At 35.8% G+C, this 27,216-nt stretch overlaps 1 protein-coding gene, 1 long non-coding RNA gene and 1 other non-coding gene across 6 annotated transcripts in view; 1 reads left to right on the forward strand and 2 right to left on the reverse strand.

The window, feature by feature from the left end:
- The window catches only part of Ccar1 (cell division cycle and apoptosis regulator 1), a 49,857-nt gene that overhangs the window by 20,248 nt on the left and 2,393 nt on the right, over window positions 1–27,216 (reverse strand). For 3 of the 4 annotated variants that reach the window (XM_048809816.1, XM_015500562.2, XM_048809813.1), the window contains exons 3-13: window positions 18,400–18,572; window positions 17,930–17,974; window positions 15,227–15,259; window positions 12,403–12,596; window positions 10,897–11,011; window positions 10,612–10,804; window positions 7,125–7,254; window positions 6,584–6,745; window positions 2,682–2,907; window positions 1,216–1,329; window positions 511–677 (exon numbers count right to left, since the gene is read on the reverse strand). In XM_048809816.1, coding sequence (XP_048665773.1) covers window positions 511–677; window positions 1,216–1,329; window positions 2,682–2,907; window positions 6,584–6,745; window positions 7,125–7,254; window positions 10,612–10,804; window positions 10,897–11,011; window positions 12,403–12,596; window positions 15,227–15,259; window positions 17,930–17,974; window positions 18,400–18,572 — 1,552 coding nt within the window. The remainder of the gene's footprint in view (window positions 1–510; window positions 678–1,215; window positions 1,330–2,681; window positions 2,908–6,583; window positions 6,746–7,124; window positions 7,255–10,611; window positions 10,805–10,896; window positions 11,012–12,402; window positions 12,597–15,226; window positions 15,260–17,929; window positions 17,975–18,399; window positions 18,573–27,216) is intronic. The other variant, XM_048809820.1, reaches the window with a different exon arrangement.
- On the reverse strand, window positions 808–872 carry LOC125618747. The gene has a single exon (XR_007350146.1). It is a non-coding gene; the product is annotated as a small nucleolar RNA SNORD98 (small nucleolar RNA).
- On the forward strand, window positions 4,803–23,110 carry LOC125618639. The gene is made up of 3 exons (XR_007349955.1): window positions 4,803–4,926; window positions 5,306–5,310; window positions 23,100–23,110. It is a non-coding gene; the product is annotated as an uncharacterized LOC125618639 (long non-coding RNA).

Consider the following 27,216-nt stretch of genomic DNA (forward strand, 5'->3'; position numbering starts at 1 on the left):
GATTACAAAGCTACCCATATTTTAGATAATACCTGAAGAAGCTGGATAGCTGTTCAGATTTCATGTGCTAAAAAAGAATATTCTCAATTAAGTCACAAGAAATATACTAAAATACATAGGACAAATAAGCCTCAAGAGAAAATATGGCTGAACAAAAATAATCAGCAACTACATCATTTAATAACAAAAGAATTATAATGAAATGAAGTTCTCTCTTGACGATCTTCTCCAGCTATACATGAAATGAAAAGTATTTTCAACATACAACCAAACTTCCAAAGTACAGCATAACAAAACATTTAAATTTTCAGTATATTTTGATTAGTTCTTAATCCTTTTTCCAAAAAACATTTTTGGCACCAAATAAACTTTTGCTACAAATGGGGATTTTTCCTTTGAGATTACCTGCATGACAAGTGTTGCTAAAATAAGGAAGGGGAAAAGGCTGATCGATAAGAACATCTACAAATCTATTAAATATTTCTAATCAAGAAATGAATTGATACTTACCATTGTGTGCAAACACTTAGATCAATGCCTGTCAGAGCCTTACAACAACGAATAGCAGTCTTAATCAACACGGAGGGATCTTTTTCAGGGTCTGGTCCATCCAACGAAGGAGACCAGTGCCCACCAATGGCCATGGCTTCATCCTTGCCTTTCATGCCCACTAAAAACTAATTCAAAACAAAGAATCACTTACATACATTATATAACTTGTGAAATTACAAATAAATACTTGAAAAGGAAAGGTACAAACCTTTCCAATATCATTTTTACTACCTCAGATATCTGTCAGTCAAGGAAGAGTTCAGTTCATCGTGTTCCACACTGCATTTCAGCAATGGAATAGGATTTACACATCATAACTCATCCTTCTATAATATTTCTTCAGTTACCATTCTTTTAAAGAAACAAGCTATGATGCAAACTTTAACGCATCCAAAGACATTCTAAATCCTATTATCACTAAGATTTTAATATGCTACAAATACAACAAATCAATGACAGTTGAAGTCGTTATACACAAATAAAGTATAGCCACAATCTGCAGTGAGAAAGACATCTGTATTATTAAATTGTGAGTACCTTAATAATACTAAAATCATTTAGTAACAAGATTAAAAATATGCTGTTTTTAAATTTCACATATACACAGTAAGCACTAAGGTAAATGAATATACACCTAAAGATAAAACAAATAGTTTATTTTACCTTAACAAGTCTAGCAGGATGTTGAAATCCATCTCGAAGTTCTTGTGGGTCTTCAGCAAGAGCACAAGACTTATGATACAAATCTTCCATACTAGGACTAGCCATCAGCATTACCTATTATAGTCAAATAATTCAATCCTGTCAAAAGTCTAATGTAATGTAAAAAAAAATGAGAAGCACTACTACTTAAACTCACATTTTAGTTATTTGAAATTTCTCATAAAAATGAATGCAAAATGTTACAGAAATAAGTTAAAATATTAAATACCTTATAAAGTTTTAACTTATCAAGGGAAGATTTTTTTAAATTTCTGAAATTATTTTAATTTACAAATAGAAAATATTTTGGAAGAAAAGGGAACAAAATTTTACTTCATGAGGTTCTCAAACCCTTCGCCAAAAAGTACTGAGCCACCCACAATGATGTTATTAATAGGGATGGTAGGTTAATTTCAAAAGAACTTTAACAGCATCCAAAGACATTCTAAATCCCATTATAGCAAAATCTATTACTATTGTCATATAGAAATATTCTGGAATTCTTTTCTATCAGGTTTGAGCTTTTTTTTTTTTTTTGGTACCAGGAATGGAACCTAGGGGCACTTAACCACTGAACCACATCCCCAACCCCTTTTTATATTTCATTAGAGATAGGACCTTGCTAAATTGCTGAAGCTGGCTTTGAACTCGAGATCCTCCTGCCTAGCCTCCTGAGCTGCTGGAATAACAGGCGTGAGCCACCACTCCCAGCTTGGGGCATCTCTTAACAAACCAAATTGAGTCCTTCACAACTGCCAACTTGACTCAACAAACTGTATTACCTGACTATGAATGTATGCCTGCCACCACTCGAGATTTAAGGGATGCTTTTTAGATCAAACAATGTTTTAAACCAGAAGAAAACTAACTCTGATAAGCCATATTCTGAATGTTATCCTAAAGACAAAAATTCAGTACATTCAACCAATATTAAATTTTATCTGGGGCCAAAAGTCATAAAAAATAAAAAGGGTTGGGGATATAGCTCAGTGGTAAAGTGTCCCTGGGTTAAATCCCCAGTACAAAAAACAAACAAACAGGGCTGGGGATGTGGCTCAAGTGGTAGCGCGCTCGCCTGGCATGCGTGCGGCCCGGGTTCAATCCTCAGCACCACATACAAATAAAGATGTTGTGTCTGCCGAAAACTAAAAAATAAATATTAAAAAAACAAACAAAAAAGTCATAACATTCAACTTTCAACTTCATCTTCACATTTTTATAAGGATTAAAATGTTAAAACAACCATTATTTTATTGCATAATAAGTGATGCACAAAGAGGTTAAATTACTTAAGGGGATGTGGTTCAGTGGTCAAGTGCCCCTGAGTTCAATCCCCCATATCCCCTCCCAAAAAAAGAATGGTTCCACATATCCTCTTATTTTTGAACAACTACGAAGAAATTAAGCTGTAAATCACAAATACAAACCTTTGCACTGTATAAATGGTCAGCATCTGGAGGATCAAGAATGGCCATATTTTTTTCTAATGACTCTACTTCTCTGTGCATAACATAGAAATTGCAGTAATTTCCAAGCTGAAATGGTCTTGACAAAGGGAAAGCATCCACCCATGTAAACTGAGCATCAAAAAAGTCACTAGGTATATACAAATTCTGATAACGGCGCCTTAGTTCCATCATGTCACAACTAGGACTGAAAAACAGACATAAGTAGTGAATAAGCAGCCTTACACCAAAGGTTATACATTCACATAATTCTGAAGCTAAATAACCTTACAGAGTAAAAAGCAAGTTGAAAATAGTCAATTAAATGAAGTACAAATTCAGATGGAGACATGTGAAAATTTTATTTTACAAATTTGTATATAGTTGCAGTTTTGAATTATCAGTATCTAAGTGTTACCTTTATTTCTCTACTTTTTGTATGTAGCTTATAATTCATTAGAGAAGACACTTTGAAATAAAGAAAACCCACAGCTCTAGAGAAGATTGAAACAAAAGTAGTTTTGACTTAGTTTAAAATGTATATTACTTGAGAAAAATCATAATTCACACAAAATACATACAAAGAAGGGACAAGAGTAATACCAAATTAGTACTCAAATACCCCTCAATCAGACTTATTCACCAAAGAAAAAATTCAAGTTCTATTCTAGAGTAAGCTTGTAGATCACTACACTTAAATTAAAAATCAAATACTAAAATACAAATGAAAAAAAATATATAAATGAAAAAAAAATATATAAAGTGTTCTTTATATTATCTACACCTCTATACTTCTCTATAAGAATTTAAGTAAATCAATACCTAATTATTATTATTATGTAAAACGGAAATAGAACTCTTGCCTTTTAAATCTGGCACTGATATTTTAAAGATTAGTTTCCTGAGGCTGGGGTTGTGGCTCAGTGGTAGAGTGCTTGCCTAGCATGTGTGAGGCACTGGGTTCGATTATCAGCACCACATATAAACAAAAAATAAATAAAGGTCCATCAATAACTAATAAAAATTTTTTAAAAAATTAGTTTCCTTTTCCCCAAAAAGCAATTTTTTTTTTTTTTTTTAAGTTTTTGGCGGTGCATGTGGTGCTGAGGATCGAACCTGGGCCGCATACATGCCAGGTGAGTGCGCTACCGCTTGAGCCACATCCCCAGCCCCTAAAAAGCAGATTTTAAAGGCGAGAAACTCAAAGATAAACAATTGAACAAAAGGGCATAACTGATGGGCTGGGATTGTAGCTCAGTGGTAGAGTACTTGCTTAGCATGTGTGAGACCCTGGGTTCTATCCTCAGCACCACATAAAGGTAAATAAAGATGTTGTATTCATCTACAACTATAAAAAAAAATTTTAAAAAAGCATAATTGAGGGTCAGAGTTATATCTCAGGGGTACAGCACTTGCCAAGAATATGTGAGGTACTAGGTTTAGCAGCACATAAAAATAAATAAAATAAAGGTATTGTGCCCAACTAAAAAAAAAACAAAAACAAAAAAAAGCATAATGAGCAGGTGAGGTGGTCCAATTCTAGAAACTCACCAGGCTATGACAGAAAGAGTGCACTTTTGTGAGACCGTCTCAAAACAAAACAAAAAAAATGGCTGGTGATTTGGAGATGTAGCTCACTAGAGTACCATTGGGTTCAACCCCCATTACCACACACACAGACACACAAAAAATGAAACACATACATGAATTCTGCTGGACATGTTGGAGCACATATGTAAGCCAGCAACTCAAGAGACTGCGACAGGAAGATGGGCAGTTCAAGGACAGATTCTGCAACTTAACGAGACCCCCATCTCAAAATAAAAATAAAAAGGTCAGGGGATATACTTCACAGGTAAAGTGCCCCTGGGTTCAATCCCTAGTACAGGAAGAAAGGAAGGAGGAAAAAAAAAAAAAAACAACTAATCTCTATGTAGAGATGTCTTTATCAGACACCTAAAAACAAAAAATAGAACAGCTCCTACTAAGCTCCTACTATTGGGTACATAGCTTAGAAACAGACTAATTGCCTAGCATATACAAAGCCCTGGTTTAATCCCAGCATCACAAAATAAAATAATATTTTATTTTATTTTTATTTTACTTTGTGATAATTTTCTATTGTGGCTGCTGATATAATTATACTTTATCTGGTTAAGCTTCTGTCAAGGGGTTGGGGTTGTGGCTCAGAGGTAGAGTACTTTGCCTAGCATGCATGAAGAACTGGGTTCGATCCTCAGTACCACATAAAAATAAAATAAAGATATTGTATCGACCTAAAACTAAAAAATAAATAAAGATTGTATCAAAAGTGTGCAAAATATATTTGAGTTTTATTTTTAAGGAACAAAGTATACGTAATAGTTTCTCAGTACCAGAATTTTAGAAGTTTTACCCCATAGGAATAAAATCTATGATAAAACAGACATAAGTCTACATAAAGCATTAATTGCAAATAAGTGCTCATAATTATATTAGTATAAAAAATTTGATTTCCACAACTACAGATTAAGGAGACATGGAAACTTTAAAATGATGTTTATTTGTAATGGGTTCGATTGATATTGTTAGCAGTAAAAGTGAAACTGTGAAAGTGATCTTAGTAGGAGCTGTTCTATTTCATATCCTTATTTATTTTGATAGCAGGGCGCATCCCCAGCCCTTTTTTATATTTTATTTATAGACAGGGCCTCACTAAGTTGCTGAGGCTAGCTTTGAACTCACAATTCTCCTGCCTCAGCCTCCCAACCTGCTAGGATTTATGGGTGTGAGCCATGGCGCCCACCTCAATTATGTATCTGACCAACTCTTCCTATATAGTGTTTAATACTGGGAAAGATGCATAAAAATTAGAGCTCCTCTATTTAGTACCTTGGGGAATGAAGTAGTTTTGGTACCAACAGATTTTTTTAAGCCTAATAGTAAAAAAGGATAATAACAAAACTAGTATAAATTAAGAGTACTTGCTAATCTGGCCAAAGTTAAGAGTAAATAAACAATGAAGTAATATAAACAAGCAAAGTCACCAGTTAAGAATTTCTTGGTATTCAGTACACTAAATCACACTGTTTATCAGATCTAGAATTGAATATGCAGAAATTTCAACTTTTGATTGGCCAACATAATAAATATTAAAAATTATATCTTCTCAGGTCATTCAAGTACACACATTATTTGCACCTATGCCAAACAGTTCTGACACTGCTTTTAAAGATTTTCTTATTTTACTGTCCATTTGCTTTTTCCATCTGTTAAATCTAGTAACCCTAGTTGCCATCATAACTCACTACTATTATCAATTAAGGAAAATCTAAAATTGCCACACTCTGGGTGCTCTAGATACTGAACCAAACAATAATTCTGCAAGCTAATGGATTTTATAGCTAAAACTGAGAAGTTCTTGGTAACTTGCCCCAACCTCTGATTCCAAAAGCTCAATAATTTATTTATGGACACAAACACATGTATATTATATAGGTCTCAGAACATACGCAGATCCAATTCATACTTTATACTATATTATCACAAATAAGCTTGAAACAATTGGTTTACTTGTTATTGCTTCATCACATATAATGTGGATCTTCATCAATAAATGTGGATCTTAAATAATTCTAATGTTAAGCAATGATTTCATCACAACAGAATTTCCTTTAGAGGTTTTCTTTTTGAATAGTTGATAACTTTAAAGTTATGAGTACTATAAATAATACACTCTAGCAGAGAAATAAATTACTATTTCAAATTGCATTTCTATCCTTATAAGATCACTAATGTCAGCACATAATGATTTTCCCAGGTAAAATATCCTGATTATAACACATTCCACACTAATCTATACAAAATTACAAAGTTAATAACTGAAAGAGAAAAAAAGAACTTACCAATCTAAAGAAAACTTTGAAAACTGCACTGTGTAACGTGGAACAACACGCCGAACTCTCCGAGGCGATCTTTCTCTCTCTCTTCTGGGAGACCTCTCCCTGGAACGTTTCCTTTGAGGTGATCTTTCTCTGGATCTACGTCTTTCTCTTTCCCTTTCACGACTTAAAGTAAATTTATATAAAATTATTACTAATATTTTTGGCATAATGGCAGTTTTTTAAAGAAATAATGTAATAGGTTATAAAAACAAGACATTTTTAACTCTTCAAAAATGTATTTTTTAAATGTTATGTTGCTGGGCAATTTATCAAGGCCTTAAGACCCTGTCTCAAAGCAAAAAATAAAAGGGCTTTGGATGTGGTTCAGTGATTAAGCACCCCTGGGTTCAATCCCCGGTACCCACCCCCCCAAAAATGTTATATGTATGTGACACGAAGTTTATCACATTAACCAGTTTTATCTGCACAGTTCAGTGGCATTAAATGCATTCACATTTTGAATAATCACCACCACCATCTATATTATATTCTTAAAACATACCTTCGGTCTTCTTTCCTATTAGGCACTTGATCTCCTCTGTCATTCCTTCCTGAAAATCTAGATGGTGGATCTAATCTTCGTGCTGGTTGTGGTTGTGAAACTATACGAACAGGGGGCTGCAATAAGCCAGCTTCAAAAAAAAAATACAGAAAAAAATAAAATTAAACTAACACATTTAAAGAAAGTACAAAAGTATTATGAGATTAGATGAAATTAGTCTAACAATTGGGAATAAAATTGTTCATTCACAGTTATCATAATTTATACATTTTGTTGTAGAACTGGTCCTGTCTTAGGGCAAGGACTGTAGCTCAGTGGTAGAGTGCTAAGTATGTGAGATCCAGGTTTGAAAACCTAGTATCAAAACAAACAAATAGGTACTCAAATCCCAATTCACAATTGTAAAATAAGATATTTTAAGAAAACTATGAGGAAAAAAAAAATCAGAGATCAGAGAACTGTCAGATACTTGGAGGAAACAAGTAGTTTGGACAGAGTTTGGTATTATCTAAGAAGATATATGTACTCCTCACACCCAACAATTCCATTCAAAGATACATACCCTAGAAAAAGTCACACACATTGTCTGTGAACACACGAGAATGTTTACAGAAACCAAAACAAGAAATAACCAAATGATTACTAAAGGAGAACAGATAATTGTACAATATTCATACAATGGAAATGCACAATGAAAATGAACAAACTATACCCACATGAAATAAATAGAAGGAAAAACTTTAACATAATGGTGTAAAAAAAACCTTACACAAGCTAGAATATAAGTGGAATCTCATATTAAGTTCAAAAGCAGACAAAGTAAATTGTATTCAGGACATATATTTTGAGAAAAAAGGAGGCAGATGGGTGTTGAGGGATGTAGTTCACTGGTAGAGTGCTTGCCAGTTATGAAACACAGCACTGGGTTTGATCCCTAGCACTATACACAAGTATTAGCAATGTGTTTTTTGTTGTTGGTGGTGGTAGTGCTAGGGATTGAACCCAAGCCCTCACGCCTGTTAGGCAAGCACTCTACCAATTGAGCTATATCCCCAGCATGCAATGTGTATTTTTTGACCTGAGTAGTGAACAATCAGGTGTTCATTTAAAATTAATAATCCAGGGGCTGGGGATGTGGCTCAAGCGGTAGTGCGCTCGCCTGGCACGTGTGGGGTGCTGGGTTCGATCCTCAGCACCACATAAAAATAAATAAAGATGTTTAAAAAAAAAAAAATAAATAAAAAAAAAATAAAATTAATAATCCATTATGCTGTAACCTGGTTTTATCATTTTGCTATACCTATACCATGGAGTTATACGTTTTATCACTTTGCTCTAGTATAATAACATACAATGAAAGAGAAAATGCCAAATTATATATCTATAAAAATAAAAAAATAAAGTTATTATGTCCATTTACAACTAAAATTATTAAAAAATGAATAAATAAAAATGATTGAACCTAGGGATACTCTACCACTGAGTTACATCACCAGATCTTTTCTATTTTTTGTTTTGAAACAGGTCCAGGTTGGCTTCCAACTTTTTTTTTTTTTAATATTTATTTTTTAGTTGTAGTTGGACACAATACCTCTATCTTAATGTGGTACAGAGGATCGAACCCAAGACCCTGCACATGCTAGGCGAGCACTCTACCACTAAGCCAAAACCCCAGCCCCTGGCCTCCAACTTTTGATCCTACTGCCTCAGCATCCCAAATTGCTGGGGTTCCAGGTATGTATCACGGCATGCAGCAGGCTAACTGCCATTTTAAACACTGTATAATCCCAGGCACAGTGGCACACAATTGTATATACAGCAAGTCGTGAAGCTGAAACAGTTAGAGGCAAACCCAAACAACTTACCTGAACAACTTAGCAAGACTCTGTCTCAAAAAATAAACAAGGGTTGGATGTAGCCACCATTACACCTACTATCCCAGAAACTTGGAAGGCTGAAGCAGAATAGTTAAGTTCAAGGCTTTTAGCCTCAGCAATTTAGTGAGGGCACTAAGCAACTTAGTGAGACACTGTCTCAAAAAATAAAAAGGGCTGGAAAGGGGCTGAGGTTGTAGCTCAGTGGTAGAGTGCTTGCCTAGAATGTGTGAAGCACTGGGTTCAATTCTTAGCACCACATAAAAACAAATAAATAAAAACAAGGTATAAAAACATTCCCTTATTTTAAAAAAATATTAAAAAAAGAGGGGTGCTAGGAATGTAGCTCAGTGGAAGAGTGTTCCTAGGTTCAATCCCCACTACCAAAAATAAAATAAAAAGGGCTGGGGCATGTAGCTCAGTTGTAGAGCACCCCTGGGTTTGATCCCCAATAACATAACAGAATTACTAACACCAGTTCACATGTACAGGAGGATTTCAAATTGGTGCAACCATTATGGAAAGCAGTATGGACATTCCTCAGAAAACATGAAATGGAACCACCATTTAATCCAGTTATCCCACTCCCTGATTTATACCCAAAGAACTTAAAAATCAGCATACTAGATGATGCAGCCACATCAATGTTTTATAGCAGCTCAACTCACAATAACTAAACCATGGAACTAACCTAAGTGTCCTTTAACAGATGAATGAATAAAGAAAATGTGGTATATATACACAATGAAATATTATTCAGCCATAAAGAATGAAATCATGGCATTTGCTAGCAAATGAATGGAACTGGAAAATATCAGTGCTAAGTGAAATAAGCCAGTCCCAAAAAACCAAAGGCTAAATTTTCTGATATGTGTATGCTAATCCACAAGCAAGGATAGGAGGGGAAGAATAGACGTTCATTGGATTAAACAAAGGGGAATGAAGGGAAGGGAGGGGAGAGGGAAAAGAAAAAAACAATAGAATTATTCAGACATAACTTTGCTTTCCTACCAGACAAGGGTAACTCCACATCATGTACAACCACAAGAATAAAATCCTAATTAGAATAAGTTATACTCCATGTATTGGGGGGGAGAGCTGATAATGTGTCTCAGTTGTTAAGCACCCCTGGGCTCGATACCTGGTACCAAAATAAATCAATAAAATGAATAAAAATTAATTAATTAAAAAGAAAAGATTCACATGTATAAATAAAATATTGTTGGTATGTGATACCAAAAGGGGGCACAAGGGATAACAGTTCTGATATTTAAGTACACAAGAAACATATCTTTGAATTTCCTATTCACTGAATTTGTTATCACTACAAGAAATAAAACTTCCATATAAGTAGAGAATTACAGGATGTTTTGTTCAGGATATTTAAGCTTCCTTTCAAGTTTCCTCAAAGTCCCTGTCAGACATTTTGAGATAGGGTCTCACTATATTGCTCAGTCTGGTCATATACTCACTTGCTCAAAAGATCCTTCTTTTTCAACCTCCTGGATGTCCCTGCCTATTTTATAATTAAAAGCATGTTCTTTATATTTGAACAAATAAATCATAACACACATTAGTCTGAAATTAAAAACAAGAATACATGCACGCAATACCTTTTTGCTGTGGCTGCTGTAATAAAGGCTGTGGCTGAGTCTGCAGTAGTGGTGTAATAGAAGCCGCAGAAATCTGTGCCTGCAGTAGTGACTGAGGCTGGGGCTGAGCCTGAACACCAAATGCCGTCTGTGGTGCAATTGGCTGAAGTACAGCAGGAGGAGTCTTCAGTAAAGGTTGGGTTTGGGACTGATTCTTAATAAAAACAAAAGAGATAAAATGTTTTTTGTCAAATGGAAGACTCAATTACCAAATTTCCATGATAATTAGTTCAATATTTTATGTACCTGATTTGGTAGTGTTTGAATTCTTTGTGCATTCCATTTAAAAGGCATATTAGGATTATAAGTAGCTTCAACCAATACTCTATCACCCACTTGTGGAGTTTTCCCTTTGACGGCACTGGGGGAAAAAAAATAAACACAATTAAGAGATCGCCCCCCAAGGAGCTGGGGTCGTGGCTCAGTGGCAGTGTGCTTGCCTTGTATGTGTGAGGCGCTGGGTTAGATTCTCAACACCACATACAAATAAATAATATAAAGGTCCATCAACAGTTAAAAAATATTTGGGGGGAAAAAAAAAGACATCGCCCCCCCCCCCCTCAAATTTACACACTTAGCATTTAAAACTACACTTTAAGGGGCTGGGGATATAGCTCAGTTGGTAGAGTGCTTGCCTCACATGCAAAAGGCCCTGGGTTCAATCCCCAGACACACACACACACACACACACACTCTCACACACACAAAATACTCTATATGGCTGGGTTGTAGCTCAGTGGTAGAGCATTTGCCTAGCACAATTGAGGCACCAGGTTTGATCCTCAGCACCACATAAATATAAAAGAAGGTATTTTGTCCATCTATAACTAAAAATAAATAAATAAACACACTATACCAGAAATGGAAGACTGGAGAGCTCTTACAAAAGTAGATATATCTGTAGACTCATTTCAGAACTGAACGTTTCACCCTCTATATATAAACAGAAGTTTTGAAGTGCAAGAAATAATTTACCACCTCATAATCTCCTAAGTTATGTCCTTCTGCTTATGGCACTAACTTTTAGAGCCCAAAAGTAAAATTTGCTTCAGGTTTTGGAAAGAAGACAAAAAAATGGGAATCCCTTTTATACAAAAATCTTCTACAGCAACTGAGTCCCAAATGTGACCATTCTAAGGAAGTTCATTAGAAATATTCTTGATATATCTAAGAAAATTCATATTGCCTACAACTACCATAAAGGAACCAAAGTACTATTGTGAATGTTTGTCCATCAACCATTTGATCCTATTCACTAACTTTTCAATTAAAAAAAAAAATTCTTAGTCTATATCATCAGATATGTCAAACCAGAATATTAGGATTTAAAAGTCATAATTAATCAACCCCCAATCTCAAAGTCTGCCCATGAAGAGTTAGAAATGCCACCCAGTTCTAAGAAAATATTTATAAAGAATTCACAATTAGAGCCGGGGTTGTGGCTCAGTGGCACAGAGCATGCCTAGCATGTGTGAGGCACTGGGTTTGATCCCCAGTACCACATTAAAAAATAAATAAATAAATAGAGGTATTGTGTCCATCTACAACTAAAAAAAAAAAAAAAGAAGAATTCACAATTAGTTGATGTTCAATAATCAAAACATATACTTAACCACATTTTTCCACCCAAACACATCACAGATAGGACCATAATACAAACTGAATGATTAAAACAGAAAATTTTAGCTTATCTTTATCACAAGTACTTTATACAGAATTCAATAAGTCATCTCAACACCTAATGAAGTTTACCTAAGCTGAAAGAATACATCTTCATCCACAAATCCAAATGTATCGTGTAGCTTTGTAACCACTCCTGTGAAAACACGTTGTTTCTGAGGTTGGGTTTGTTGCTGACTGGACCGTGGTGTTGGATAAGATACAGTTATCTGTGCTGCAGGCTGAGGAGTAGACAGGCTAAGGCTTGTAGGCAGCGCAACAGCCGGCTATTGAAGAAAATCAACATCATATTAAGATAATGACTTGAAATTACCTGGAAATTAAAAATGACAATTTTAGCCCAAAATGTTAAAAATTATATGAAGTTATAAAATATATGTATGTACACCTTGAGAGAACTAAGTCTGAAAATCTATAAAATTATTTAACTTATTTCATCCATAACTTTCCTCAAATGAGTGTTTTCAGGGTTGCTCCAAGGCAAAAGAATCATCGTTCAATGAGTTGTAAAAACACTATTTTAACTCCCTCTTAGAAATTCAAAGTCCAGAAAAGACTGGGGATGTAGCTCAGTGCAAGAGAACTTGCCTAGTCTATGCAAGAACCTGCGTTCAAGCACCAGTACCACCACCAAAAAAACAAACAAAAAAGCTGGGTGTAATGTCAGATGCCTGTATAATCCTTACTATTTGGGATGCTGAGGCAGGAGGATCACAAGTTAAGAAGCCAGCCTCAGCAACTTAGAGCATTTTTCAAAATAAAAAAACTGAAAATGTAGCTTAGTAGTGAAGTACCCCTGGATTCAATTCCAGCACCCCGCCTCCAAAAAACAAACAAAAAAATCAAAATCCTTATCAGCACACTAAAGGTTTAGGAAACTCCAAAATATAGTCAAAGAACTCAGTATTCCATCAACTTAGGCAAGTTTGAGCCCAGCCTCAGCAACTTAGTGAGACCCTGTCTCAAAATAAAAAACAAAAAGGGCTTGGAATGTGGCTCAATGGTTATGTGCCTGGGTTTAATCACCAGTACCAAAAATAAATAAATTTCTTCCTGTAGTCCAAGCTACTTGGAGGCTGAGGCAGGAGGAATACTTGTATCCATAAGTTTTATATGAAACTGGGCAACATGGCAAAGACACCACTTCAAAAAACAACAACAACAAAAAAACACTATGTCTGGTGGTGCACCAGTATTTGGGAAGTTGAGGCAGGAAGATCACAAGTTCACAACTATTGTGGACAGTCTATCAAATCCCTGTTTCAAAATAAAAAGGAAGGTATGGTGGTGCATGCCTATAATCCCAGCAATTTGAGAGCTTAAGGCAGGAAGATCACAAGTTCAAGCCAACCTCAGCAACCCAGGGAAGCCAAAAGCAACTTAGTGAGACCCTGTCTCAAAATAAAAATAAAAGGGACTGGTATTATAGCTCAGTGGCAGAGCACTAGCCTGGCATGTGTGAGGCACTGGGTTTGATCCTCTGCACGACATAAAAATAAAGTATACAATTTGATGTTTAAAAATAAATAAATAAATAACAAAAGGTCTGGGGAATTTAAGTCAGGGGTAAAGCACTCAGGCGCTCAATCCTCAGAAATAAAAATAGCTCAGTAGCAGAGTACCCCCAGGTTCAATCCCCAATAGTGGGGGGAAAAAACCTTCAAAAAATTTCTTTAACATCTTAAGATAGTTATACTTTATGGGCACACACTGGGAGATGTTATGGTAATGAAAGAAACTTCTACAGCTATTCTATTTAATTTTGAAATTCTCATGTTGGGAATTGAAAGTAAGATCGGTATTACTGGATTTTAGTTCTTTAATAAGAACAGTATAATTGATTTCTTAAATGTAGTGCATTTTTCTTTTAAAAAATACTTTTAATCCTTTACTTTTAAAAAAGACTAAAAAGATACAAGAAGTTACACAGTGAAAAGCTTCTCTCCTATCCTTGTTCCTCAGTCACCCAGTTTCTTATGCATGAAGCAATCACATCACCTTTTACTATCAAGGGCCTTTTGGAGATAATGCACACACTGATAAATGATATCCTCCACTTCCCTCCTAAGTAAATGGAAACATACAATGCATATTGCACCATACTTTTTCCTCAATATAATTTTACATTCATACTTAAGTTCTAGGGATGAGTGTGGAACTCAGTGGTAAGAGGGGATACACAGCATGTACAAGGCCCTGGGTTCAATCCCCAACATGGGGATTCTGTTTCATTTTTAACAACTGCTTAATATTTACTGTACAAAAATACCAGTGAACCATGGTCCATTGGCCAAATAAAGCCCAATGCCTTAGTTAATAAGCAAGGAATGTTTTTAACACCTTTTAAAGGGTTGTAAGAAAAAAAAATTATATGACAGAAACTAAGTGGTTTGTAACAAGCCCTAAGGTAGCAGTACATATTAAAAATTCAAAACTTTATTTTTATTTTTTGAGCTAGGTATGAATTAAATCCAGGGCCTCACACATGCTAAAACATGCACTCTACCAGAACTATACCATCAGGCCCAAAAGTTCCAAAACATTTTAATGTTGCTCAAAAATCAAACTGATAACATGATGACTTTACCTACTAAGGTCAAGTTAAAAATGAAACATCCAAAAATTTCCAAAACTTTAGCTATAAAGAAAATATAAAAGCAAAAAATCAGTATTAAACTTAAAATAAAAATTCTTATTTATTCAAGCTATACAATAGCTGGGCTTGCAATCAAAACACAATAACAAATTTTCACCTTTATTTAGCAATATACTGCTAAATTATTATGTGAATACAACAAATACCTTTAAACTCTGAAATAAAAACTAGAATAGAAATAAAACATTAGTCTACTCTTTATTCAGATAATCAAAAGAAATAAAGTAATGCCAAACTAACCTGTGTTAAAAGGGTCTGCTGGGGTTGCTGTAACTGAAAATAGGAAAAAAACAAAACAAAAAAACATACAAAAGAAAAGGAATGATCAATTTTTGTTTCATAGATGTTTTATAAATGGAAAAATTACTTTTAAATATTATTTTTTTAAAAATGTGAAAGGTAACACATAATTAGCATAAGTCTACCTACAACTATTTCTAACTGCACACCTAGTACTAAGAAGTCACACATACAGCTATATTTAATAAAGAAAATGATTTCTGTTGTTATTTCATAGAAATAACACCATAAAAATTTTTCTAAAAAGTCCACAATTCCCTAAAGATTTCTAGTTCCACAATATGCTAATTACCATGCTACAGAAATGATTCAATATCACCAATTTAGTAATTGTACCAAAGAATAAAATTGGCCATCCAATTCATATATAAATATCCTGCAATATGAGAAGCACTCCTAATGGTTGGATTTGCCATAGACATGCATACCATGAAGAACCATACACTCTGACATATGGTTTCTCTGATAATAGAAAAATACACCATTACCAGAAAGGAAAAGGAACTGAATCGAGGAGGAAAACTTATAAATTCTGGAATAAAAACAATATATGTGAGGATAATAGAACCTATATGAGGTTCTAATTCAAAATACTCAGATTACCTGCAATAACCAATTATTAAGAGTTTCAACCTTATTAAAATACTATTTTTTTTTTCTGTAAGAGTAGCTGAGTACTGCCATCTTTATGTGGTTCAACGTACCTTGTTATAATTTTTTTTTTCTTGTGGGGGTAGGACCAGGGATTGAACTCAGTCGCACTCAACCACTGAGCCACATCCCCAGCCCTTTTTTGTATTTTATTTAGAGACAGGGTCTCACTGAGTTGCTTAGCACCTCACAGGCTGGCTTTGAAATCGTGATCCTCCTGCCTCAGCCTCCTGAGCTGCTGGGATTAGAGGCAGGTGCCACCACACTCAGCTCATAAAATCTTTAATAGTGTTTCATAACTTAATAAATATAAGTCTACGGGTATTTTTAATTTATGACAAGTTTTCTATGTGGTGCCGGGATTGAACTCTGGGCCTCAGTGCACTCTAGGAAAGTGCTCTACCACCCACAGAGCCACATACCCCCCAACGCCCCTCTCAGAGAATTTAAAAACAAGGTAATTGTGAGATTAGTCTCTTGTCCATTTTCAGAAGTTTAAAGTACTAGCAAAATACCGTAATCTTCAGTGAAAATGAAATGCTTTTGAAGGCCCAAAGGGCTTAAGCCAAAGATGAAAATAGATTATGGATCTGGTGACAAGAGCTTATGGACTGAGAAGTCCTAATATTCCTACACACTGTGTTTTTTTTTTTTTTTGGCAGTACTGTGGATTAAACTCCAGGATCTCACCCATGCAATTCAAGTGTTCTACCACTGAGCAACACCCCTAGCCCTTTATTATTTATTTATTTTTGGTACTGAGGATTGAACCCAGGGATGCTCAACCACTGAGTTATTTAGAGACAGGGTCTTGCTGAGTTGTAAAGTGCCTCACTAAGTTTCTGAGGCTGGCTTTGAACTTGCAATCCTCCTGCCTCAACCTCCTGAGCCACTGGCATTACGGGTGTGTGCCACGACACCCAGCCCAATCCTTTATATTTTGAGATAGGACTTCACTATATTGTTGAGACGGGCCTCAAACTTGTGATCCTCTGGCTTAAGCTTCCCAAGTAGCTGGGATTACAGGTATACAACACCACACCTGGTTCAATATTGTCCTTGGATCCAATTTTTGGATCCTCTTTTGTATACCATTTTCATCTTCTGAGAGCTGTATGTCCTGGAAAATTTTTTTTTCCTTTGAGTGGGAGGCAGTGCTAGGGAATGAACCCCAAGCTACACAAATGCTCTACCACTGAGCTACACCCCTGTTCCTAAAACGTTTTTAACAATAATACTCATAAGGACTGAACACTACCTCCGAGCTATGGACAAGATGAGAATGGGTACTTAGTCTAAAACTTATCTAGATTTCAGCAGGGCAAACTTTCCTTCCTTAATAATCGTGTATTTTCTTACCACTTCCTAGCTCCCAGAGGTAAGACCTTAAGAGAAATGATTAGAGGATGAGTTTAAGGGGCCAAAGAAACATGTTTTAAGTCTAAGTTAAGAATTTTCATATTGTTCGAAAATGCCCAGGAATAGGGTATGAACTATAAGGGGAGGCTTCCTCCCATTTTCAACAGTTTTATTTAAATATTTTGTATCTTGGGTTTCATTCATCATTTCATTAGAGGGAAGGAAACAAAAACTCAATAAATTCTACTACCTAAAAAATAAAGGTTGAAAGCTAGTGACCCACGAAAGGATTAGGCTTCAAGTAGGAAAAAGAGCTTTTACTTTTCCCAAGTGATCTAATTCAGCAGAGTAGCACAGAGGTTCGAGTCCAGACAGGAGCATAGTCCAAAGAATCAGAGTGGTTCATTCCAGATTATCCTCAACATACTGTCTCAGAAGACTGGCTACTAGTTGAAGATTTGGGTTTTTAGGATCTTCTCTTTTTTCCTACTCCATATCCCCTACTCCCACCAAAGAATTCAAGTCATATATTATGATAGCTAAAAGAAATATAAATACAAATCTGTGTCAATTTAATTTTGGAACACATGGCTTTTTTAAAATCAGTTCTTAACATGGAAAATAAAAACTAACCTGTTGCTGCACACTATACAAGGCCTGTTGAGGTTGTGAATATTGCTGAAAAATTAAAAAAAAAAAGATTATTCAAAGAAAAATATGGCTATCAACATATTATTCTCAAAAAAGCGATATATATATACACAGAAATACACAACCAAAATTACCCTGAAATTTTCTAGAATAAACATCTAAAATACATAAAATTATTATTACTTATACTCTGGAATCCATCAAAGGCTGAATTTTTTTCAAATAATTGAGGTATGAGAAATGTCCAATTTAAAAACTAAAGAATTTTCACTATATGACTATACTTCCCCCTATACATGTTAGGCATATACAGTATAATATTGATTGTCAGAAAAAAAAATCATAACAAGAGCCACAATTCTTCATTTTTTTAAAAAAATGGAGATAGCAATCCTAGCTACTCAGATATCACAGTCTTCAATATTCCATATTAAAACCTATTAGAAATTCACCTGTTGCAATGCAGCTGCTGCAGCCGCGGCTTGTTGCTGCAATGCTGCAGTTTGTGTTATCTGATAGTTTGCTGGCGTTTGTGTGGTAAGGCCTGCTGCTGCCAATGCAGTTTGCTGTGTATAAATGGTAGGAGACGCTCCAAGAAGTGAAGGCTGCTGAACTCCTAGTGCAGCTAAAATGAGATTAAAAGGGTGGTGGAAAATTAAGATTATTGGATCCCTTCTATGAATTTTCCAAGAATGCTTAATTGAGCATTACAGTCTAATTTAAAAAACTAAAAGAACAATTTTAGTAATGTTTGTTAAATTTAACTGATTCATGTCCCTCTAGATCCCAAAGGCTTTATATTTAATGTTCATGCCATGGTAAATATAAGAAAACATTAGTCTATAAAATTAAACATCAGAATAAAACCACACAAACTTATCTAGACAAAGTGACTACCATATCCTCCGGAAGTATTTTTAGGAAGAAATGTAAAAAGTAATTATCTGGGCTGAGAGTATAGCTCACTGGTAGAGCACTTGCCTAGGAAGCACTAGGCTCTGGGTTAGAGGTCTTAGGTTAGATACCCAGCATGACCAAAAAAAGAAAAAATAAAGAAAAGAAGAAATTATCTTATTTTACTAATATAGAATTTACTGTTTTAGACTGAGGATGCAGCTCAGAGGTAGAGTACTTACTTAGCATAAGCAAGGCCCTGGGTTTGATTCCCAGCATCACAAAAGCTGTATCTATATCTCTCTCCATATACACATATACACACACTCACACACATATATGTATTTTAATTTAAAAAGAACTATTTGAGCCAGGTGTGGTGGTATGCCCACCTGTCCCAAAGACTTGGGAGGCTGAGACAGGAGAATCACAAGTTCCAGGCCAGTTGCAGCAATTTAGCAAGGCCCTAATAAACAACTTAGCAAGACCCTATCTCAAAATAAAAAAGCGCTGGATACGTAGCTCAGAGGTACAACATCCCTAGGTTCAATTCTTACTACCAAGAAAAAAAAAAAGCTACTTACATTCCCACACCACCAATATACCAAGTAATGTCTTATCCTTTGTATTTCCACTTATGTGTGTGTATGTATGTATATATATATATATATATATATATATATATATATATATATATATATCACATAAAATTTTACCTTAATATNTATATATATATATCAAAAAAGCAGTCTTTATAACTAATTAGAATTAAAAAATAATTAATTAAAAAAAGCAATCTTGATAAATACATGCAATTTAAAATTTAAAAGGCAGCCTCAGCTAGGCACAGTAGCGCACGCCTGTAATCCCAATGACTCAGGAGGCTGAGGCAGAAGGACTGAAAATTTGAAGCCAACCTCAGCAACTCAGTGAAGCCCTAAGCAACTTAGTGAGACCCTGTATTAAAAAAAATAAAATAGGCTGGATCTATAGCCCTGTGGTTAAGTACCCCTGGGTTCAATCCCCAATACCTTACAAACAACAACAACAAAAAAAGCTGCCTCATGTTATTTGGAGAGAAAAACTACATAATGATATTGGGAATTCGCCTACATAAGTAAGTCACTTTCTAGGTCTGGAGATGTAGCTCGGTGGTACACTGCTTTCCTAACATATGCAAGGCTCTGGGTTAGGTTGCCAATACTGCAAAAACAAAACAAAAAGAAAGAACTAGTTGGTCAAGGTGTTAAACGCCTATAATCCCTACTACTCAAGAAGCTGAGGCTAATGAATCACAAGTTTGAGGCCAGACTCAGGAACTTGGTGAGACCTTGTCTCAAAAAATAAACAAACAACTGGGCGTGGTGCTGCAAACCTATAATCCCAGCCACTAGGGAGGCTGAGGCACAAGGATTGCTTCAGGCCAGCTTCAGCAGCTTAGCAAGACCTTCACAATTTAACAAAACCATTTCTCAAACAATTAAAAACAAAAAAGGACTGAGCATGTAGCTCAGTGGTAAAAGTGTCCATGGATCCAATACACACTACCAAAAACAAAACCAAAAAACTTTTGGTGATCTGTACACAGATAACTTTATCACAATCAAATAGCTCACTGGTCAATTCACTATTGCAGCTTTTGAGATATTAGGCTATGCCCTTAAATAGAACTCAATGATAGGAAATACTCATTATCATTAATTTGAGAATAAGAAATTATGCCACAAAAATCATATTTTAAAAATAATAAATCCCAGGCTGGGGTTGTGGCTCAAGCAGTAGCGTGCTCGCCTGACATGTGTGAGGCCCGGGTTCGATCCTCAGCACCACATACAAACAAAGATATTGTGTCCTCCAAAAACTAAAAAATAAATATTAAAATTCTCTCTCTCTTCCTCTCTCTTTAAAAATAATAATAATAATAATAAAAAATCCCAAGTGCTATAACCTTCTGTAACTGCATTGTCCAAAATACTAGCAACAAGCCACATGTGGTCATTCTATTCATTAATTGGTTGTTTTTTAATTTTGGTACCACAAATTGAACCAAGGGGCACTTTACCACTAAGCCACAACCCTAACCCATTTTTTAAATTTTTTATTTTGAGACAGGGTCTCACTAAGTTGCTTAGGGCTTGCTAATTTGCTCAGACTGGTTTTGAATTTGCAATCCTCCTGCCTCAGCCTCCTAAGTTTGGAATTATATAGGCAAGTGCCACCATACCCTGCATGTGGCTATTCAATTTAATGAAAATTAGGTGAAACTAGAAATTCAGTTCAGATGCAGTGATTCATGCCTGTAATCCGAACAATATGGGAGGCTGAAGCAGGAGGCCAGCCTTATCAACTGAACAAAATAAAAAATTGTCTCAGAAAATTAACAAAAGGACTGGAAATGTAGCTCAGTGGTAGAGTACCCCTGGGTTCAATTCTCAGTACAAAAAAATAAAGAAATTCAGTTCCTCAGTCATGCTAATCACATTTCAAGTGTTCAAAAGCCTCATGGTTAGTGAATACTTTTTTTTTTTTGGTAGTTGTGTATGGACAGTATACCTTTATTTATTTTTATGCAGTGCTAAGGATCCAACCCAGTGCCTCACACATGCTAGGCAAGCTTCTGCCACTGAGCTACAGCCCCAGCCCTAGTAAGTACTACTATCAGACAATGCAGACATAGAACACATTCATCTTCACAGAATATTCTATTTATTGAACAGTGCTGTACTGTAAGTAAAATGCAAAAACCCTAACTAAATCAGTGTTATGTGAGGGTTCTGAGAGTAACCATTAAGATAATATCCAAAACTGGGTGTGGTGGAATATGCCTATAGTTCCAGCCACACAGGAAGCTGAGGTGGAAGGTTAACTTAAGCCCATGAGTTCAAGACCAGGTTGAACAACACTGCAAGACCCAATCTCAAATATTAAAAGAAATTAAAATAAATGGAATTATCTAATATCCCAGCAGACAACAGCTCTCCCACTCCCTTGAAATCCTTGGAAGTGATGGCTAGTGCTCCAGGCAATAGTCTCCTCTACGCACCACTGAATTATTTGTTGGTGAATTCTATCAGGTACCATTCAAGTGTGTCTTTCTTCTTTAATTATCTATCGAATTTACTGTTTCTCACTCCTTCATTTCAGAGGTTTATTTTATTGATTTATTTTTCTAATATATTTTTAGTTGTCAATGGACCCTTATTTCATATCTCAGTCATAGAACACTTGCCTAGCATGCACAAGGCTAGGCTATTTAGTGCTGAGAATCAACCCAGTACCTCATACCTGCCAGGCAAGCTCTCTACCACAGAACCACAACCCCAGACCTTTATGTCTTTACAGTAAGGGGGAGGGGGTTTAAACTTACTAAGGCTGGTTTCAAATTTGTCTACCTTAGCTTCCTAAATCACTGGGATTACAGGCACGCATCAACATGCCTGGTCTGTTACTGGTTTTTGAAAATCATTATTATTGTTCTTGTTGTTACTATTTTTTGATATTTTTGTTGTTGTTGTTATTACTATTATTATTATTTTGGTACTGGGTATTAAATCCAGGAGTGTTTAACTACTGACCCACACTCCAAGTCCTTTTTTAAAATTTTATTTATTTATATATTTTGGTACCAGGGATTGAACTCAGGAACACTCAACCTCTAAGCCACATCCCCAGCCATATTTTATTTTTTGTTTAGAGACAGGGTCTCATTGAGTCCTTTAGTGCCTTGCCTTTGCTGACACTGGCTTTGAACTCATGATCCTCTGGCCTCAGCCTCCTCAGCATGCACCACTGCGCCCAGCTTAATTTATTGTTTGAGACAGTGTCTTAGGGCCTTGCTAATTTGCTGAGGCTGGCTTTGAACTTGCAATCCTTCTGCCTCAATGTCCAGATTTGATGGAATTACAGGGGCACGATCATGCCTGGCTGGCTCATTTGGTTTTCAAAAATCACCCTGTGAGAAGTAATTATACCCAAATTACAGATGAAAAAAACCTCAGAAAAGCTAAAAAAAAAAAAACTGCCTAAAGTCACAACACCAAAATTTATTTATTTTTTTTTTTAAAGAGAGAATTTTAATATTTATTTTTTAGTTTTCGGCAGACACAACATCTTTGTTTGTATGTGGTGCTGAGGATCGAACCCGGGCCGCACGCATGCCAGGCGAGCGTGCTACTGCTTGAGCCACATGCCCAGCCCACAATACCAGAATTTAAACCAGCACAAAAGTAGAAAAACAGGGGCTGGGATTGTGGCTCAGCGGTAGAGCACTCACCTAGCATGTGTGAGGCCCTGGGTTTGATCCTCAGCACCACAAAAAATAAATAAAATAAAGATATTGTGTCCAATTACAACTAAAAAATAAATATTAAAAAAAAAAAGTAGCAAAACATAGCTGAACACGGTGGTACATACCTGTAACCCCAGCGGTTTGGGGAGGCTGAGACAGGAGGATGGCGAATTCAAAGTCAGCTTCAGCAATGATGAGGCACTAAGCAACTCAGTGAGACCCTGTCTCTAATACAACACAAAACTGGGCTGGGGATGTGGCTCAGTGTTGAGTGACCCGAATTCAATCCCCAGGACCCCGCCAAAAAAGGGGTAGCAAAATATTTTAATAATTTCAAAATGAGCATCTGACAGTGTTTCAAAGAGTTGAAAACTCAGGACAAGTCTAAGGTGGTCTGCTCCAGAGTTTGATAACATCCAAATTGAACATTTTATTTATTTATTTTTAATGTTTTTAGTTGTAAATGGATACAAACCATTGCTATTTAATTTTTTTATGCAGTCCTGGGGCCATTTGTTTATTTTTAAATTTTATTTACTTATTTAAAAATATTTTTTGTATAGTACTGGGGATTGAACCCACAACATTATTAATGCAAGGTAGGCACTCTACCATTGAGCTATGCTCTCAGCCAAAGTTCATATTTAAATTTTCACTATAATTTCTAATATATGTCATTAAAATAGATCAAAAATATCCCAGATTATAAAACATACAGTATAAGAAAAGCCTCAACTTCACAAATAAGAATTGGGTGGGGTGGCACACCCCTGTAATTCAAGCAACTTGCAAGGCTGTGGCAAATGGATTACAAGTTTGAATACAACCTCAGCAACTAAGTGAATCCACCAACTCAGCAAGACCCCATCTCAAAATTTATAAAATAAAAATGGCTGGGAGTGTAGCTGGGTTCAATCCCCAGTACAAAACAAATAAACAGATCAGTCTACTCTTTCAGTTCTCACTGAATGAGAACATTCAGAGGATGAAGGAAAAAATATTTATTAGCAATGAGCACTAATAGCTTTTTTTTTTTAAGTTGTAGATGAACACAATACCTTCGCTTTATTTTTATTTATTTATTTAATGTGGTGCTAAGGATTGAACCCAATGCCTCACATGTGCCAGGTAAGCGCGCTACCACTGAGCTACAACCACAGCCCAGCACTAATTGTTTTTATGTGTACTTTTTCACTCCTAGAAAAATGTTTCAGAGACAATTTGGTATTACCTAGAATTAGCAGTTTTTAAACAGGGTAAGTCCATTCATATAAGCAGCAATCTCTTGTTATCCATTTAGTGGTACCAGGAATTGAACCCAGGGACACTTTACCACTGGGCTATATTCCCAGCCATTTGTGTTTTTATTTTGAGACAGGGTCTCACTATGTTGTTCCAGATGGTCTGAATTTGTGATCTTCTTGACTCAGCATCCCAAAAAGCTGGGATTACTGCATGTGCTAGCTATCATACTTTGTGGTAATTTTCTTTTCTACCAATTGTTATAGGTTAGAAATATCCAATTCTATCAAGGGATACTAGTGAAGTATACATATTATACCTGTAATTATTTGCACAACAGAAAACTTTTAAATCTTGGGCTGGGATTGTAGCTCAATGGTAGAGTGCTTGCCTAGCACATTTGAGGCACTGGGTTTGATCCTTATAACCTATAAAAATAAATTTTAAAAAAAGTATTAAAAAAACAACTCTCAGGGGCTGGGGTTGTGGTTCAGTGGTAGTGCACTTGCCTGGCACGTGTGAGGCACTGGGTTTGATTCTCAGCACTGCATTTAAATAAATAAAATAAAGGTCTATCAACAACTAAAAAAAAAAATCTAAAAAAAAAACCCCAACTTTCAAATCTTAAAGCTCTGGTCTCAGTGCTAGAATGTAACTCAGCGGCAGAGTACTTGCCTAGCACGTACAAGGCAAGGTTTGATTTCCAGCACAACACACACACACACACACACACACACGAATGAAGTTGAAGTTCTGTTCCCTAGTATTGCTACCACTGAAAATAATGTGACAGCACTTCAGGCAGGATAAGGAAAATCAGATAAATATTAAGAAACAAACACTATGTCAACTGCAGAAGAAATGAGAGATTAAGCTGAAAAGATAGAACACTTCGAATAGTATCCCAAGGAGTTTGAACTATATTCTAAAGAAATTTTTGTAGATGAACGAGAGAATGGAGTAATGGGAGAAATAATGAACCATAAAAATAATTTTTTAAAATCAGTAATTTTGATAGAAATTATCCTTTAGGAAACAATGGTTATTTAGGAGATATAAGAAGTAGTATTTATAGTAAGAGAGTAATCAAATAAAAGTAGTCAGGCATGCCAGTAATCCCAGCTACCTAGGAGGCTAAGGCAGGCGGATCACAAATTCAAGGCCAGCCTGAGCAATTTAGTGAGAAACTGCCTCAAAATAAAAAATAAATTTAAAAGGCTGGGGATGTAGCTCAGAGGTAGAGCATCCCTGGATTCAGTACCCAGTACAAAAAAAAAAAAGGAGTTCGAACTAAATATAAGTAAATAGAAGGCAATAGAGGCTGCAGTTGTGGTTCAGCAGTAGAGCACTCACCTAGCACTTGCGAGGCACCAGGTTTGAGCCTCAACACTACATAAAAATAAATTAATTAATTAAAGGTATTGTGTCAACTACAACTATAATATTAAAAAATAAATAGAGGGGGCTGGGGATGTGGCTCAAGCGGTAGCGCGCTTGCCTGGCATGCGTGTGGCCCGGGTTCCATCCTCAGCACCACATACAAAGATGTTGTGTCTGCCGAAAACTAAAAAATAAATATTAAAAATTCTCTCTCTCTCTCTCTAAAAAAATAAAATAAAAATAAATAGAGGACAATAAAGACTATTTCCTCAAGACAGAAAAAGAGCTTTGTGACTAAAGAATCGATGTTAAACACTGACTGAAGAGTAGGATATAAAGATTTAGGGAAGGAATAAAAGGACCTGAAAAAGTTAGGTAAGAGACTTTGGAATGGAAACTTTAAATTAAGAGCAGTAAACGGAAGAAATCTAATACCGATCAAATTATCCAAATACTGAATTGGTCCTAAATGTAGGATGGAGGAATAATTCAAGACATTTTTAAAAAGGGGAAAAGTCAGGCAGACCAGGCTGTACATGCCTATAATCCCAGGGACTTAGGAGGCTGAGGATCAACAGCTTGAAGCCAACCTGTACAACCCTGCAAGATCCTGTCTCAAAAACTAATAAGGGCCTGAGGATGTAGCTCAGTGGTAGATAGCCCTTGGATTCAATGGGTTAATCCCCAGAACTACAAAAAACGTTTGATATCTTTGAGATGGGGGTTAAAGGAAAAGAAAATTAAAGATGACATATGATAACACCCAGGAATTACTGACTCCTGAACTCAATAGGCTCAGTATTAAAGCTAAACAGCAACAATTCAAAGCTTCAATTTTGCACTTTCAGCAATAAACTGCTGACATGCAGACTTTCACTAACGTTTTTAACATTATTTACATGTCTCATCTGTATAAATGCATTATGTGTAAATGCATTAAAATTTTCAGCCACTTTTTAAACAACAGTACAAATGCAAATTAACCGTCTCATAAAATAAAATTCTGGGCTGAGGTAGTGGCTCAGTGGTAGCGCACTCACCTAGTATGTGCGAGGCCCTGGGTTTAATATTTAACACCACATAAAAATGCGTAAAATAAAGGTATTGTGTCCAACTAAGTAAAAAATAAATATTGAAAAAAAAAAATTAAATGCTAAAACCAGGCCTGGTAGCCCATGACAGTAAACCTAGCTATACAGGAGGACGGAAAATTGGAAGGCCTTAGCAACTTTAGGAGACCGGTTCAAAACAAAACAAAACAAAAAAAGAGTTGGGGCTGAGTGTGGTGGCCTAAGAATGTCATCCCAGCACTCCAGGAGGCTGAGACAAAAGGACCCAAATTCAAAGACAGCATGAGCAATTTATCAAGGCCCTAAGCAACTTAGCCAGACCCTGTCCCTAAATAAAAAAGGGCTGGCTAAGCGCCCCTGGGTTCAATGCCTATATCAAAAAAAAAAAAAAAAAA

Source organism: Marmota marmota, unplaced genomic scaffold (genome assembly GCF_001458135.2).
Source record: "Marmota marmota marmota unplaced genomic scaffold, marMar, whole genome shotgun sequence".
Taxonomy (NCBI): Eukaryota; Metazoa; Chordata; class Mammalia; order Rodentia; family Sciuridae; genus Marmota; species Marmota marmota.